Source organism: Fistularia commersonii, chromosome 3 (assembly GCF_037954325.1).
Source record: "Fistularia commersonii isolate RoL2024-O1a breed Wild chromosome 3, RoL_Fcom_v1.0, whole genome shotgun sequence".
In the NCBI taxonomy this organism is placed as follows: Eukaryota; Metazoa; Chordata; class Actinopteri; order Syngnathiformes; family Fistulariidae; genus Fistularia; species Fistularia commersonii.
The window spans coordinates 1,677,539-1,695,305 of record NC_141286.1 but is presented as its reverse complement, the minus strand read 5'-3'; the positions used below and the strand labels follow the sequence as shown (position 1 = coordinate 1,695,305).

Below are 17,767 nucleotides of genomic sequence, written 5' to 3'. Positions count from 1 at the left end.
TTAAAAAATAAAAAAAAATTAAAAAATATCATTTATATTCAAGCGTCATGAAACAACGCTCCTGTGATTTGGTGCCATTTAAAAAAAAAAAAAAAAAAACACTAAGCCGGAAGTGCAGTGTTGCGTATCCGTGGTGCGTTCAGGGACCGGTCGCCTCCGCTGGCTCTCACGCACGGCGTTCCCGCAGCAACGCGGCAAACACAAACACGGAAACGCGTTCAAGACCAAATGGTTACGAGGAAGCGACGCGTCTGTTCGCAACCGCCGGGGATGTGGAAGGATGCACGGCTGCTCCGGACACCGAGCGACCGACACCGGCTGACGGAGCCGCGCGTCTGGCCGCCCTGCGGGCCGCAGGTACCTTCGCCTTCCCCGCAGGCCTCCCGCAGGCCTCCCGCAGACTCGGAGTTTAGATCCGTGGCGACGAAATATAACAAAAAACAAACGCCAACCGCCCTGGATTCAAAGCGCAACCCTTTGTTGCTGATTTCTTCTATATTTATGTATATTTTCTGCATGTTATATCCTCTAGATATACGGTTAACGATTCATCATAAAACCTGTAAAATCTCATAAAAAAGTAGGAAATGATCGTCGAACTTCCAAATCATTATTTTTTTTACAGATAATGTTAAAAAAAATTAGATTTTTTTACAGATAAGTTCAGATATTTAATACAGAATACAGATATTTATAAATGTTTTTTTACAGATAATGTTTACTGATAAGTTCAGATATGAAATACAGAACACAGATATTTATAGATTTATTTATTCTTTACAGATAATGTAAAAAAAAAGAGAATGTTTACAGATAAGTTCAGATATTTAATACAGAATACAGATATTTATTGATTTTTTTTTTACAGACAAGTTCAGGTGTTTAATACAGAAAACATATATTTATAGATTTATTAATTTTTTACAGATAATGTAAAAAAAAGAGAATGTCTACAGATAAGGTCAGATATTTTAATACAAAATACAGATATTTATAGATTTTTTTTTTTTTTTTTTACAAATAATGATATTTGATTAGTGAGTACATATTTAAAAGAAAATGATCAAGGAATGAGTTGCAAAATGCAAATACTGCATGTATCTGTATTAACATCAACAGACACATCCTAGATCTGTGTGAGTCAGTCTGATCTCTCAGGCCTGAGTTTCTCTCTTGCTCAGAAGAACAGTTCATCGCAGGGGCTTTTTTTTCCCACCAACATCGGTTCGTGCAGCTGAGAAAACTGGCTATTTCCTCCTTTGTGATGCAACACTTTCATGCACTCGCTGCTTCAGAAACATTGCTGCAAATCCTGTTCAGCATCAGATTCTTTGAGGTTTACATGTCTATATGTAGAACCAGAAAGGCTACTCTTTTTGACGTCGTTTTTTCTTATAAAAAATAATAAAATAACATAAAAAAATAATGTAAAATATTTAATAATATCAATGAAAATAATAACATGAGTTGTATGATTTATTTTCATTTACAAAAATTCTAAAAAAAAAAAAAAAAACGCAACTTAAAAACATGTTTTTTTCTGCAGTTATGAAACCCACAGAGTTGAAATGCTATTGGACACAAGTGCATTTGTTCTTCCTGTCAGGTGTATCCTGAGTTGATGGTGTGTGTGTGTGTGTGTGTGTGTGTGTGTGTGTGTGTGTGGTTCAAAGTATTGTAGAGCAACTATTGGTGAGATTTTGTTCACTTTCTTAAAACCTGAACCTTGTGTCGCTGTTTGTCTTCACCGCTGATCTGTGAAGGTTCCACACACACACAGTCAGTGAACATTGAGTTTGTGTTTGCATTATTTTTATTGTCTCAGTCGTTCAAAATGCAAGAAGAACCGCTTTTCAACTCTATCGTGAATGCATTTGATGCAATTAGAAAATATTTACGTCTGGAAAAGATCATTTTGGTACCTTGAGTTCGAATTGCGCGTCACTTGATGGCTATTTTTTTATTGAATAGTCATTTGTTTTGGTCTTTTAAAAGAATTGTGAATCAGCTGCACACAAGTCTTACAAGTTGTGCTACACTGAAGGAAAGGCTTCCATACATTTTATCATGAATTTATTATTTTTTTTTTTCCTTTGTCTGATATGAACGCTGCCGTTAAGAAAGGGATTCCATCGAAACCGCTCTGTATTTGTAAAAAGCGCTTCAAATGACTTGGAATAGCAACTCTTAATCAATTTTTGTTTCAGACGTTATTATTTTCATTCAGTATCTCATCTAGTACATCACACACATTTTATGTGTAAGTTTTGAGTTCTGAACAAAAGATATTCATTGGTTATTAATTGTAGCTCGTTAACTGAATATTAACCTTCCTAGGTTTAAATATTGATAACTCTGTAAAGTTTAAGAACAGCGTTATGTGACATGTGGACATCATTTCACCCAACGCCTGCTCTGAATTAGGCTCCTGAAAGCCACTCTTTGAACATAAGTTGGCTAAAATACTAGTTGCTTTTATGATCACTGTCAGTTTGCGTTGAGCTGAAAAGTCACAAACATCCCATTTTTTATTTCTCTATGAAAACAAGCATTTTTTCTCGTAGCATTAGTTGCCAGTTGAACTGCAAAGCCTCTTTTGATTCCTCGTCTTTCTGAACAGAGTGAATGTTTGGCCAGTAAAATAACAGGTGCACATGCAACCACGTGCGCACACACACACACACACACACACACACACACACACACACACACACACACACACACACACAAGCATAATGACAAGGCAGGTGGTGATATAAGGGGAAGTGGGAGTCATATTAAGTTGAATTGTCCAGAGTCCTTCTTATTCACACTGCTTATCTGACTCAGTGACCTACTGCAAAAAACGATTGTCCTTTGGTTGCTAGGCGATATGATCAACACATCTGCTCAAAACTTCTGTTTGTCTCCTTATTTTTCTTATAGTAAGTTCTTTTACCCTCGGCATCAGGTTTCTCCCACTTGTTCTCTCTGTAGTGAGCACTTTTTTACAGAAAAAAAACAGGCACATAGGGTAACTTATGAGATAGGAGTACGAAGGTAGACTACATCTTGTAGAGACAAGGTAATCTGAAGGAGATCAGTGATGGCAGAATAGTTTGTTTGGTGGGAGTTTAGCCAGACAGCACAGGATGGTGGTTTGGAGGACGACAAGAAAGATCAGGAGGACAAAGTGGTGGAAGCTGAAGGAGTTGAGAAAGGCTCTGGGAGGTCAGGGAGAGCTTCCTGATGGCTGGACAACTACAGCTGATGTGATCAGGGAGACAGGTAGGAGAGTACTTGGTGTACTTGTTGGTGGAATTAGAGAGTGCAGGAGTATATACAGAGAAAGAAGTGGGACACTGAGAGAGAACACAGGAGTACAGGGAGATACAGCGTAAGATAGAGGCAGCAAAGGCCAAACAAGGAGCTTATGATGACTTGTATGCTCGGTTGGACAGTAAGGAGGGACAGAATGGTTTATAGAAGTTGGGAAAACAGAGAGATAGAGATGGAAAGGATATACAACAGGTCTGGGATTGAGGATAGAGAGGGAAATGTTTTGACAGATGCTAGAAGAGGGACTGGAAGATGGAAAGAGTACTTTGAAGGACTGATGAATGAAGAAAATGAAAGAGAGGGAAGGCTAGAAGAGGTGACTATTGTAGAATACAAAGTAGCAGAGATTAGTAAGAGTGGCAGAGAAGTATGTTAGCAGCCCTGTCAGCCCGGTGCAAGACATGTATGCCAGCTGTGAGACAGTGTTGCTGTAGTGGTAACAGAGAAGCTCAAGGTGGAGGTGAGACTTCATCAGGGATCAGCTCTGAGCCCCTTCTTGTTTACAGTGGTGATGGACAGGCTCTCCATGGACCATGATGTTTGTAGATGACATTGTGATCTGAAGTGAGAGCAGGGATCAGGAATGGATCAGGAATGAGTCCGTCAGAGGGACGGCACATGTTAGATGTTTATTCATGGACGTAGTGAGTGAGGATATGAAGGTAGTTGGTGTGAGAGGGGAGGATTCAGAGAATAGGGTTAGATGGAGAAGGTGGATTGGCTGTGGTGACCCCTAGAGGGAAAAGCAGAAGAAAAAAGAGGTTCTCTCCGCACCTTGTTTGGCAACAGCATTTGAGATGGTGTAAAGAGGTGGGTGTGTTACTCCATGAATCACTCTTTCATTATTATGTAATAATAATAATAATAATAATACATACGATTTGTATAGCGCTTTTCACGGTACACAAAGACGCTTGATTTGTTTGAATGCATCCCTATATTTACCTCCCATATGTTTGTCTTATTTTAATGTGGTGCATTAGTTTAGTGCAAGAAGTTGAGCCCTAGAACAAGGAACACCACATTCTGGCCTCGGGTGATGAGGATTTGTCTCTAAATAAAAAAAAATAAAAAAAATAAAAAATTTTAAATAATTAAAATAAAAATAAAATAATAATAAAAATAAAATAAATAAAAAAAGACCAATTCCATCACACTAAATTGAACGAAAAAATGTTCGGACAAAACTCAGGATCCAGCAAAATTAAGTCAGACTTTTATTCATATAGTGTCAAATCACAGTTCGGTTGTCTCACTTTACAAACAGAGCAGGTTTGGACCAAACTCTTAAAAATTATTTACAGGAACCCAACATTCCCTACTTGAGCGAACACTTGACGACAGCAGCAACAGAGAACGAGAGACAAAGAGAGAATGACATCCAGAACAGAAAGCAAGTGTGCGATGGAGGTTATGAGGGTCGAGAGGGACGGACAAATTATCCCTCAATACTCATTCTAGCTGCGCTGAAAGCTGCACGGTGATCGCTAAAATGACACGAATAGTTTTAATATTCATAAAAGCAAAGAAATGGTGGATGCTTGGCAAGGCGGCTGCAGTCGATCAAACCACAACCCACTGCAAAACCTGCAACATGAGAACAAAAGATCTCACTACCATGCATTGATAGGACATGATAGACCGGTGCTCTGCAACCTTTACCGCTCCAAGAGACGTTTGGAGACGATTCACCAAAGTATAGAAAACATCAGGAGCCACAAAACCCTTCTGAAATTTAAAGTCAATTAACACGGCATGTATCGATATTTTTTTGCCTTTATGCTCCGTACAAACAAAGTGTTGCTTTTATGGGGGTGTGTATATATATATATGTATGTGTATATATATATATATATATGTCCTATAGTCCTCTTTCTGTGGTATACCTTGTATGTATATATATATGTGTGTGTGTGTGTGTACATCTATATGTGTGTATATATATATACACAAATACATATATATGTATATGTATACACATATATATGTATATATGTATACATATATATATAGACCTTAAAACACCTGATAGTCTTAACTTTGACACTTTATATTTTATTGCATTTCTTATTCTCTCTCCTTCCTTCTATTTTCTATTATTGTTATGTTTTACTTGAAACTCTGGCACAAAAATTTCCTTCCGGGATAAATAAAGTTGGTCTTATCTTATCTTATCTTATCTTATCTTATCTTATCTTATCTTACATATATATACGCACACATATATATATATATATATATATATATATATATATATAAATTACAAAAATTACATCTCAATTACAGTTAAGTTACATTTTGAATACTTTTGAACTTCTTTGGGGAGGAAAAAAAGATATTTGGTTGAAGGTTACTTTTAAGTAAAATACACAATGTCTATTTGAGTCCTCCTCGTCTTTATGGAAAAAAAAGCCAAAATGAAATTATTTGCCAAAAACAAAACAAAAATACCATCCTCGCTCTTTGCAGTCGCTTATGAAGAGAAACAAAAATATACTAACATGTTTTATTTGGATGTTACACCATAATGTTACGTAATGATACCTTTGGATGTCACATAAAATCGCCATAATTTTCAAATTTAAAATGACATTTGAACAAACTAAAATAAAATACATTTTAATGTAATACTTTCAAAAGGCGCGTCAGAGGGATGGTAGAGCCGCGGGTTGGCGACCCTCGAGTAAACCTGTGGCAGGTGAACTAGTGGCTAACTAGTGGCTAACTAGTGGCTAACGATGAGCCAACAAGATATGCGACATGAAGCAGGGGACGTATTAGCTCAAAAGTCCAAAAGAAGGTTCCAGTCTACAAGTAACAATCAGAATGAAGCTCTTTCTTGTCAAAAAAGGAAAACTCTGCAAGAAAATAAAACTAGAAATGTTGAAAAGCTAAACAAGTTGAAAACTGACAATTAGAATAAAAGTCCAAAACCGCGTTTTACAGATTTACGATTAAATTTGGATTCGTCAGCGGAGATAACCAGAACTGCATGCCATTATATCGGAAACTCAAAACAAAAGAATAAAAGCTCCAGAACGCTCATTTTGATGGTTAGATTTGTTTTCAAATGTCTTTATATATTTGTATTTTACCCTGTTTTGGAGGCAGTTGGCGTTCACACTCACAGCACAAAAGACAATCTGTGAGGAGTTTGCATGTTTGTCTCTATGCATGTTAGCGACCATCCAACATCTCGCTAATGAGCCCAAGAAATGAATTGAAAATTAAAAATAAATTTTTAAATGCTGATTTTAACTTTTTTTTTTTTTTTTTTTTTTTTTACATTTCAATTTTTTTTTTCTTTTTTTTTAATAATTTTCCGCTGAAGGAAAGAGGAAGGTGAATGTGAACGTGTTGGTGATGTGGCAGAGAGAGGGATTATAAATGCTATTATAATTTGCAAAACGCTTGTTTTAAGCAGCATCAAGTGGAATCCTTGATTATTATTGACTTGTCGTGTGAATGTGACAGTTAGGAAAGTCCCATGTGGTTTTTTTTTTTTTTTTAACTCCCACCTTTGTTTTGCTTTGTTTTCTGCATCTTTTGCTTTTCATTGCCTGACTCTTTTCAGTTTGTGTCAACCTTAATAATGTGCCAGAGACCCTTCTGAGTGTGATATAAGTTGATGCAGCTGAAAGCACAAATCATAGAAGCGATTGTGTAGCAATATAGATATACAGTATAATTATGGATTTTCTTCAAAGTGTGAGTTTTGGCCCCCAAATGGAAGGAAATTTGCAAGAAGCAATAAAAAAATAAATCACATAAATAGTCCCAAATATTTAGAAATTAGCAAAAAATGAACTGTAGATTGAAGACAATTTACATGAATATAAGCAAGGTGTCCAGTTTTGAAAAATTTTAAAAGAATATAAGTTGATGCAGCTGAAAGCACAAATAATAGAAGCAATTATGTAGCAATGGACAATATAGATTTATAATTATGGATTATCTTCTAATTGTGAGTTCTGGTCTCCAAATGGAAGGAAATTTGCAAGTAGCAATTAAATATTTACACAAAATTCACCAAAATAGCTCCAAAATGTTTAGAAATAAGCCAAATATGTGAATTGAAGAGAAATCTCATGAATATGAACAAGGTGTTTGATTTTGAAAAGTTCAAGAGAAAAGCAAGAATTCGACCACTTCAGTTTTAGTTATTACTTTTTTTAAGTAGTTATGTTATGTCTGGTTTATTTTTCAAATCTTGTTACTCAGAAGTACAATTAAAACACATGTTCTTCAGTAATTTAGGCGTCAGATGTGATTTTCTATGCATTTTTCGAGGGAAAATTCAGATATTATATCCCGATGTGAACAGAATGACAGAAAAACACACATGGTGAACACACACTCCACTCAGCGTTGGTTTTACCGGTGGATTTATTGTATTAGGACGCCTTTGGTGATCCGGTGTGGGATTCTTTAAAAGTTGTTTTCTTGATGGTGGATCCCTGCAGAGGAGCTGTGCTGAGCATGAGAGAAACATGCAAAGCGAAAAGACGGAAGAGTTTGACCTACTTTGTCTACCGCGAGTGTCGTGTTGCTTTTACGCACTTACAAAATCAATTGTTCACTGGCTGATGTTACCGTGGGGTTTTCCGAGGTGCCAGTCGATATAGAAGTAACACCAAGGTCGCACTTGATCTAGTTTTAAATCAAACTGACCCGAAATGATGTAGAAGAGCAGAATCAAGAATCACGAATATAAAGAAAATCTGCCGTTTGGAGCGAACAGAAACTGAAATTGTGATTCTGGTAAAGTGGAAAAACTATAATCACACTCTGAATTAAAATTGAGATGAGTTAAGAAATGATCAAGTCTTTTTTGTCTCATAAGATAAGATAAGCTGAGATAAACTTTATTGATCCCCATGGGGGAAATTCCTTTGTCACAGCAGCGTAGCAGTTATGTAAAAAAAAAAGAAATACATATGAATTTAAATATGAGTGTAAATACAAATAGAAAGGCAGAAGACAGGAGATAGCAAGACAAACAAACGAAAAAACATCAGGGAGACAACAGCAACGTCAAGGAACAGTGAGGGTGAAAAATACACAACCAGAACTAAACAAAAATACAAATAGAGTGACAAAAATAAATAGCAAAGAATAAAATAAACAAAAATAGGCAGGATATAAAATAAATAAACAAAAATAGGCAGGATAATATTAGTATCTCCAATGTCAGCAAGAGGTTATTGGTTCTATTTTTATAATTTGAAGTTCCTAAAGTGTTTGGCGCAGTGGATTTTCATCAGGTGTGTTTTAAAGAACCTTGTGCTGGATTGAAAGGATGAGCAAACCCTTTGCTGTATCCAAAGTCAGGTGAAATACCCTGCAGAAGGTGCATAATCCTGGTCTTCTGGGGACGCGAGTGAATATTTCCCACTGAGATCAGATCACATCTGCACAGCTTCTGCACAAGAATATAACATATTTATCACTTTGTTTTCTCTCTAGTGTTTTTTTATGGGCACAAAGTGTAAACGGTGACTCATCACATGATATGACAGCTGAGCAGCCTCTGCTTACATGTCAGCGTTTGCTTTTATTATTGACTTCATTTTCATGTATAAATGTTACGGGACTCTTATTTTCATTTTTAGTGAATTACCTTAAAAGCACGGTGGGATTTAGAAATGTGTGGATTACATTGATACTGAATGTGTTGGTTTTCATGAGGGGTAAACGGATTAATCTCAACTAAGATATACAAGAACTTCTCCACACCAGATTTTCAGAACAACAGGGTTTGCAAAGAGAGGTGCACGTGTAAACATAGTGAAGCCTTTCTTTTTAAATGAATAGGTTGGGGGGTGGGGGGGGTCCCCCAAACTGAAACTAGCCTTACCTTCAGTTCCTGAGACAATGCTGACATTTGGGATTCATGTAACAACAACATATATACATATATCTATATATACACATATACATATAAATATGTATACATATATGTAGACATAAACCCATTAAAATATTAGTATGTGTGTATATATATATGTGTGTGTATATATAATATATGTTTATGTATATATATATGTGTGTGTATATGTGTATATATATATGTGTATATACTGTATGTATATATGTGTGTGTGTGTATATATGTATGTGTGTGTGTATATGTGTGTATATATATATATATCTGTGTGTATATATGTACATATGTGTGTATATGTATGTGTTTGTGTGAATGTGTGTATAACTGTGCATATATATACGTGCATATATATGTATAGATGTGTGTGTATATGTATATATGTGTGTGTTTGTGTGTGTGTGTGTATGTACAAATATATATATGTGTGTATATTTGTATATATTATACATGTATATATTATATTATATATACAAATATATATCTATACAGAGAGAGATAGATAGATAGATAGATAATTGTCTTTTCTCTCTTTTTCTTTTCAATTTTATTTATTTATTCATGTGTTCATTTTTGAGCTTTACTCTTCCTGTCAGCACATATCCAAATGCACTGCGGACAACAGAGTAGGAATTTCAGTGCACGGGGAAACACCTTCTACACTGTGCATGCGATAATAAACACTCTGAATCTTGGATGTAGAATGATGGGCATCACGCTGGCGCTGGTTCGGCTCGACGGCGTGAAGAACCCTGGTTTGGAAAAGTTCCCCAGATGTGCAAATGATAAACAGAAGCGGTCAGTAAGGCCGACGCTGATATTATCGTTAGCTTAGACATTTTGCTAAAATGGAACAACTAGAATATGTCATCCATCTTTGTTATTGCAGGTAAATCGTAGCCGATCAAACAATCCCAAGTTGCATTATTTAGACCGATAATTTGCCATCGTTTTGCGAAGTTGCATGTAAAGCGTCTCCGTTTCGGGTGCCGCCAGACGCCTGATGGTTCTGGTCCCGAGCTGGTTGGACCAGAGTGTCTTCAACCACGCGGTGTGTGTGTGTGATGAGCCAAAGTAGAATGTGTCGAGTCAGCTGCTCGGCAAGCTGTCGTCCCTGCCCCGCTTGCTATTTATACACACCCGAACCAGACTCTGCACATACCGACACACACAAGGCCACACGTTGCGCACACTAACACACACATTTTGACACTCCTGACAGTGTGTTGGAGATGAAAACATGTAGAGGGGAGACTCACAGATGGGATTTGATTTTTTTTCCCCTGCTCAGGTGTTAAAGAGGAAGGAGCAGGTGGTGTTTGAGACTCTGCAGGTGGAACTTAGCGACACTCGCTGGATCGCTGACCGGACGCTGGCGCTTTACTGAGGTACGACAACAAGACAACAGGCGGTCGTATTCAGGACTTTATTACCGTGTGTGTGTGCGTGCGCGTTTGCTGATTGCAACCGTAGCTTTACACCTCTTGAGAAATGTCGTCACGCCTGTCTTGAAACAAACGGGTTGGTTTTCCCTTTTGCTGCGGTCTCTCCGGCCAGGTGCGAACACGGGAATTGCACGGATGCGATGGAAGCTTAGAGGCCAAAGCGCGTGAATCCGCTTGCAGAACGACCGTGTTGTGATCTCAGTCCTGCAAGCATTTGTCTTTGCTGCGATCTGTGTGTGTTAATGCGCCCAAATGGGAGGAGACGCCAGGCACCGGCGTTTGACCTCGATTTTGGAAACGTTTTGAAAAAGGAAGAGAAGCGCTTTTCTTCACACACCATGGAGATTCCTGATCCATGAAGACAGCAGCTTCTCAAGTGACTTCAGTACACACATTATAGATCACTTGAATATTTTCATGTGCTAAACCAAACTGCAGGGCACGTGAAGTAAAGCAGACTCTAATTCACTGATCTGCAACAAAACTGTAGTTGGATCTCAAAGGATGAGGATCCAAACACGGATGCCGGGACATTTTCAGAGAAAACAAAACATAAACTGAAGCAATTTGCCGTAATAAACATTTAAGGTCTAAAGTATCTGCAAGATATGTCTGGAGGTCTAGAAGAAGACGTATCTATCTATCTATCTATCTATCTATCTATCTATCTATCTATCTATCTATCTATCTATCTATCTATCTATCTATCTATCTATCTATCTGTCTATCTGTCTATCTATCTATCTATCTATCTATCTATCTATCTATCTATCTATCTATCTATCTATCTATCTATCTGTCTATCTGTCTATCTATCTATCTATCTATATGATTTAAATGACAAATCTCTTCTTCAAGTTGCACTAGAAATAGTATTTTTGGAGACAAGTGTTGCAGATGGAGTTAACACCAACGCGTGCAGTGTGTGTGTGAGCGTTGTGTGTGGTGTGTGTGAGGACTCGGGCTGTTAGCTCAGACCTGACTAGCAACAGTGTCACTCTGACCCATAATATGAGTCACTGTGCAGGAATGTCTGGTCTCAGAGCAGAATCTGACTGCATCAGGTGACACGGCGCGCACGTCTGTCGTCAGCCACTATATCTGAGTGCTTGCAAATAGCGATCGACAAGGAAAATGATGGAGTGCGATCCAACAATCCTGCGGATCGATGCTGGATTTTGGAGAATAGTGGACCGTCGTGGAGAATGTGTCGGTCCCAACTTTGATATCATAGCAATGGTTTGTGTTTTTTCCAACCAGGAAGCACAACTTTCACTTCCTTTCAACAGGATTTATTTGATCCATCTTGTTGTCGCCTCTCTTAATTCATCTCAAAACATCTAACGTTCTCATCCTTGATCCCGTCCATCCATGACATCGACATTTTCATCTCCGCCTCCAGTCTTTCCTCAATAACGCTGTGGGTAAAACAAACTTTACCGTTCATTCTTGCGGATACTTTTTTTTATCCCAAATGACCACTGATAGCGTTCTGCGTTTGTTCCAACCTGCTTGCACATGTTTCTTCACCTCTCCTCCACACTCTCCAGTGCTCTTGTTTATCGCTTCTGAAATCCAAATGAGGGTTGCAAATATTTTCTGTAGGATCCAAAAAAATGTGTGCAGTCACTCTGAAGAGGCATTGTGACTCGGGGCCGTCCTGGGGAGGATTTCTTTTTACACAAACGTGCCACCGCGTCGTAATACGGGGTCCGGTCCCACAGCAACCAGTAAAATAATTTAAAAATTTCTTATTTCATATCTCTTATTTGATTTTTATGCACAAGCCAACTAGATAGCATTTAAACTGAAAAAAAATGAAAATTGCAATTCAAATATTTAAATTTTCAGATCTTTTTATTTCAATTTTTAAATCATTAATGATCGTATAAATGTACCAGCATTATTTTGTATGTAATCATCCATACTAAAAGAAAAAAATAAAGAGTTTCTAAATTCAATATTGATTGAAAAAACTTATCGAAATATTCAAATAAAGTAGTTTGGCGGGCCGGATAAAAAAGCAGAACAGCCAGATGTGGCTTGCAGGCCGTAAAATGCCGGGTCGGATCTACAAACAGTGACAATAACCAAAAGACTGGATGCAGATCCGGACGTCGCTGAGATGCAGATGTTGAGGTTTTCTTTGGGAGTGAAATTGGAGGAATCGGAGGTCTAGAGAGATTCATCGCGTTTATTGTCCCATATATGATGTAGAAAGGTGTTTCCCTGCACTGCAGTGCATTTGGATATGTGCAAAGTGTAAAGATGATTTTAAATCTGATTATAGATATGAATATGGAGATCACAATAGAACAGTGGCAGCGCCATGAGACCTTTGAGTGCAGCTTGGCGTGCAACTCACAAAGTGCAGGTTAAACGGGCAGTCGTTCCACGTGCGAGAAGAATGAGCGTCAAACGTTTAGAAGTCCCGACGGCAGTCGGGTAGAACGAGTTCTTAAATCGTGCCGTTCTACATTTCACATTCCTGGGGCGTGGCGTGCAACTTGGCGATGGAGGCGTCTCTCCTGTGGACTCTGCGGTAGCAGATGCTCCTCAGAGGAGGTAGTGGGGTTCTGGTGATCTTCTGGACGCTGCAAATATGAAGTTCGTGGGAGTGAGAGAGGAGGATCCAGAGAATAGGGTTGGATGGAGAAGGTGGATTCGCCGCGGCGTTCACTTCCGTCAGGCGAGACCAAAGCACCAAAAGAAATATCACTAAGACGCTGCCGCTCCTTCTTCCACCACAGCATGGTGAACCGTTCCTCCTGAGCCCATCGCAGCGCTCAAGCCGGGCTCGATCGCGCTGAAATGTAAAAACACCAGCAGGGAGCGCCGTTTTACCGGTCAAACAGCGGGACGAGTCGCCTGCCGGTCGAACCCACGCCGCTGCGCTTTCACCCTGACGTGCAGGTTCTGCAGCCGGTCGGACCGGTTTTGCGTCAGCCGAGGGTTTTGAGGTCAGCTCAGAAGGAAACGAAGGGAGACGTCGCCGTCCACCGGTGACGGCTCACGTTGTGGTTTCCTGTCGGCCACCTCGGCGCCCACATGCGGTGAGGGTTTCACTCCAGCTTCTCTCCAGGAGGAGCGAAACCAAGAACACATGAGGACAGAAACGATGTGCTCACAGTGTGAATTAGCACCGTAAAAGAAGCAGAAATGAGCCATTTTGATGCCCGTTTCAAAATATTTGGTTATAATTTGCCGTTTTCTAAAGGCCAGGTAGATGTTTAATAGCGATAACACCCATGTTTATCTTTGAGGACGGAGTTATTAACAACCAGACTGCCTGCCTGAAGGTTTTTTATTCTTTTTTTTTTTTTTTTTTTGTTTGTTTTCCTCTCCAATCATCCGACTGCATGTTGTTGGATTTTGGGAGGAACCTCGTGCAGACGCAGGGAGAATATCCAAACTCCACACAGAAAAGTCCTCCGTCATCAGAAGGACAAAACCGCCGCAACACCTGAGTTGTAAATATGAAAAATATTTTTGCCGTGTCAGCAAAGAAAATATGACCACGGATCTGCTGACGCTTAAATGGAAATAAGGACGTGACATGAGTTTCTGTCTCTGTTTTTAAGAAACACTGATTCTTTGCCGATCGAGGTTTGTTTCAACGTGTTATAATAATCAATATTTTGCTTCCAGGACCTTGATTGAATTATTTTACAGTCATTTATTTCAAGAATAGCACTTTTGGGATATTAAAATATCCCACAGCACTGAATCAACTATGATTGAGAATCAAATTTCTTTTTCCTTTTACTGACAAGTTGTTTTGTTTTCCCTGTGTCTGAATTTTGGAGCCATTCTTTTACTGCCTAAGAAGTGCATGTACTCATTTTGTTACTGGAGATGTTAAACAGCTTTTAACCCCAGGCTTTACCTTCAAGTGCCTTGGGTAGAATTTTAAAGTGCAAAAAAATATGGTTTAGCGTTGCAGTTTTTTTTTTTTTTTTTTTGCAAACATCTATTGTTAGAACTTTATAGAGAAAGAAGTATGTGTGTCGGCCCTCTCATTGGCTTCTAAGGGTGATTTTAATATAAAGGTTAGAGGAAGGAATGAATAGATTGTCCACAAATAAAGTTCATATCAGCTGGATCCCATCAACAAGAAAGAAAAAAACATAATCAATGCCATTTAATGACAACACCGACACTTTCTTTCATATTTTTGCAGTTTTCAGGCTGATCACGTAAAGCGAAGGTCCCAAAAACAACCGGCAGTGTTAGTTGTCTCAATGAAATGATGAGTGTGCTAAACTTTTTCTCTTTAGATAAAAACAACCGCGTGCAAGCGTGTTGGCGAGGCAACAATGCATTTGGTTTTCGCCACCAGGGAGAACATAGTTAGTTATTTGCATGTCGAGCAGGAAGGTGAGATCTGATCAAAAGCGCTCAGCGAGGATGCACTTGTCAAAAGAGCCAAACATCTACTTCAAAAAATGCTCAATCCATTAAAATATCCTTTGCGAAAAATGTTTGTGCATAGATTAAACACATCCCTGTTCTCTTAACCCTCATATCATGTTAAGGGTCAATTTCACCCATTTGGTCAATGGGTCAAATGGGTCAAATTGACCCTTAACATAATATGAGGGTTAACTTATTCATGACTGGGGGTGCGCACACACACACACACACACAGTCGCAATATACTGTGTATGTATATATATATATATATATATATATAAATATGACACTTTATATTTTATTGTATTTCTTATTCTCCCTTCTTCCTACTATTATCTATTATTGTTATGTTTTGCTTGAAACTATGGCACAACAATTTCCTTCGGGATAAATAAAGTTGTTCTTATCTTATCTTTTATACATATATATATATACTGCTCAAAAAAATTAAGGGAACACTTGAACAACACAATGTAACTCCACGTTAATCCCACTTGTGTGAAATCATAGTGTCCACTCAGGAAGCAACACAGATTCATTTGGACTTGTTTTAAGGACATTACATCAAAGTTGGATCAGCCTGGAGTTTGTTTTTACACTTTAATTTGGAGTGTGATTCCTCATCCAGACCTCCATGGGTTGATACAATTGATTTCCATGGATCATTTTTGTGTGATTTTGTCGTCAGCACATTCAACTGTGTAAAGAGCAAAGTATTTCATAAGAATATTTCATTCATTTAGATCTAGGATGTGTTTTTTAAGCGTTCCCTTTATTTATCAGTATTATGACCCCGCCGTTACCCTTAGCGTGGCAAAAGTGGGCAAAATATACATTTTTCTCTGTTAAGATTAAATAACCCCATGTTTTTCTGTTGGCCGAGGGACAGGAAGTGTTGAGAAGGTCTGCAGACACACCCCCTCTCTCCTGCCTCGCTCTCCTGCCTCTGTGTGTCTTCTAAGTCCTGCGTCACGGCAGCGAATGGTCATATGGGGAAAACGGCACGCAGAGGAAGTGGAGGATTTCAGGCGAAGCAGGGTGCGGTGCAGCGCTGATTAGACATGTGAAACTTGAGAGAAAAGGATCAGGAAGTGAGAAAAAAAACAACAACAAATAAATGGTTTTTACAGGTTTTTTTACGCGAACAGAGAGGGTCCGATCGCCCCGATCGATGAAACGGCACGACGCTTCGAGGCGACGTGGGTGTCCTGGATCCGATGCATGGCGTCGGCATGTCAGGAAGAGCGGGCCCTTTCTGAAAGGCCCCGCTGGGAAAGGGAGGGGGGAGCGCAGAGGGAGGAGAAAAACAGGGAGTGTGATAACAGTGCTGGGAAGATCTGCTGGCTTTCTGTCAGTGCGCTTCCCAGCAGCTCGCCGCCGCTTTCACGGATTACTCTCAACCGGCGTCTGGATTATGAGAGCAGAGGTCGGAGCGCTCGGTGAATCCCGTCGACATGGTAACGTCCGATCCTTTCCTCGGGGTCAATTAGAAAGGGTTTTCCTCCACTTCCTTGTCGTGAAAGAATAGTCGCATAGTTATGCGGAGCGCTGCTGTGGCGTCAGGCGGTGCGTCTTCACAGATGGCCGGTGTTTATCCAGCTGGTTTGCGTTTTGGTGCCGGAAGCGACCGGTTTCATGATGGTTTCTAGTTTGCTTGTGAGGTGGAGGCGCAAACCCACGTGCCTGTTATTGTGGACTCTACCCTCCCCTCTTATCTGCTGTACTACCAGCCTGTTTCTGCATGTGTGTGTGTGAAAGACTGCGAGGGAAAGAGCATCAATTAATCAGAGGAAGATATTTGTGTCTGGGATTCTGTGTTCCGTCCTTGTTTCCAATCTGTGTTCCTGCCTCAGTCCTTCCTGTCTTGTCAGGCTGTAAACAGGCAACCCAGACATGCCTAGGCACTGCCCAGGTGCTGGTATGCGTCAGCTTCTGCCATTTTTAACACCGTCACCGTAGAGGATCAGTCATGCTAAACAGCAAGAGCTCGCCTTTTATTGCTATTTCGCGTCGAGAAATAGCAACGAAAACAAAGCACTCACGCGCTTCCCAGGAGCCTTTCACGCCTTTATTTTATTTATCATTAATTAGTATGTGCTCTATATGTTGATCAGCGTTGACCTTTTCCAAATAAGCGCATGCCGGTTTACTTGTGGCTCCATTTGACCATTTACAGTAAATTACCTATATTTAGAATGTCAGGCTCATCTTCTGGGTTTGAAGACTACATTGTTGAGAAATTGATATTTGGTTGAGCTTAGGTTGTGATCGGTGAGCAGCGACGTGCGTTGAGGTTTATGGCTGGTGAGGAACTGACTGTCACAATCGGATTTACAAGCATATAAACCCGACAGTGTAGCTTCTTCACCATTTGATAGGCAGAAGTTAACGGGTTATGTTTAAAATCTCATATCATCTTTCTTTGCACATACAAACTAGCACACACAAAAAAAAAACACATTTAATTAAAAAAAGTTATTACGGTCTTACCTTTACTCCATGCGCCGCTCCTTCTGAATAATAGCATAGATAACTTGAAGTGTTTTTGTCTGATTGGAGATCACCGCCCCCTACCGTGAGGCAGGAGCACTGCGTGCCTCACTCGGTGGCTCCCGGCAGTCGTTTTATGATCGCTCAGCACAAGAAACTAGTAACACACATACAGTTGGTGACAAAAAACACTGTATGTTGGAAATGTAGTTTAAATA

At 39.3% G+C, this 17,767-nt stretch overlaps 1 protein-coding gene across 1 annotated transcript in view; it reads left to right on the top strand.

The window, feature by feature from the left end:
* Positions 1 to 270: 270 nt before the first annotated feature.
* The window catches only part of LOC147235175 (kinase suppressor of Ras 1-like), a 42,752-nt gene continuing 25,255 nt past the window's right edge, over positions 271 to 17,767 (top strand). Inside the window, exon 1 of the mRNA XM_086177852.1 lies at positions 271 to 357. Coding sequence (XP_086033978.1) covers positions 271 to 357 — 87 coding nt within the window. The remainder of the gene's footprint in view (positions 358 to 17,767) is intronic.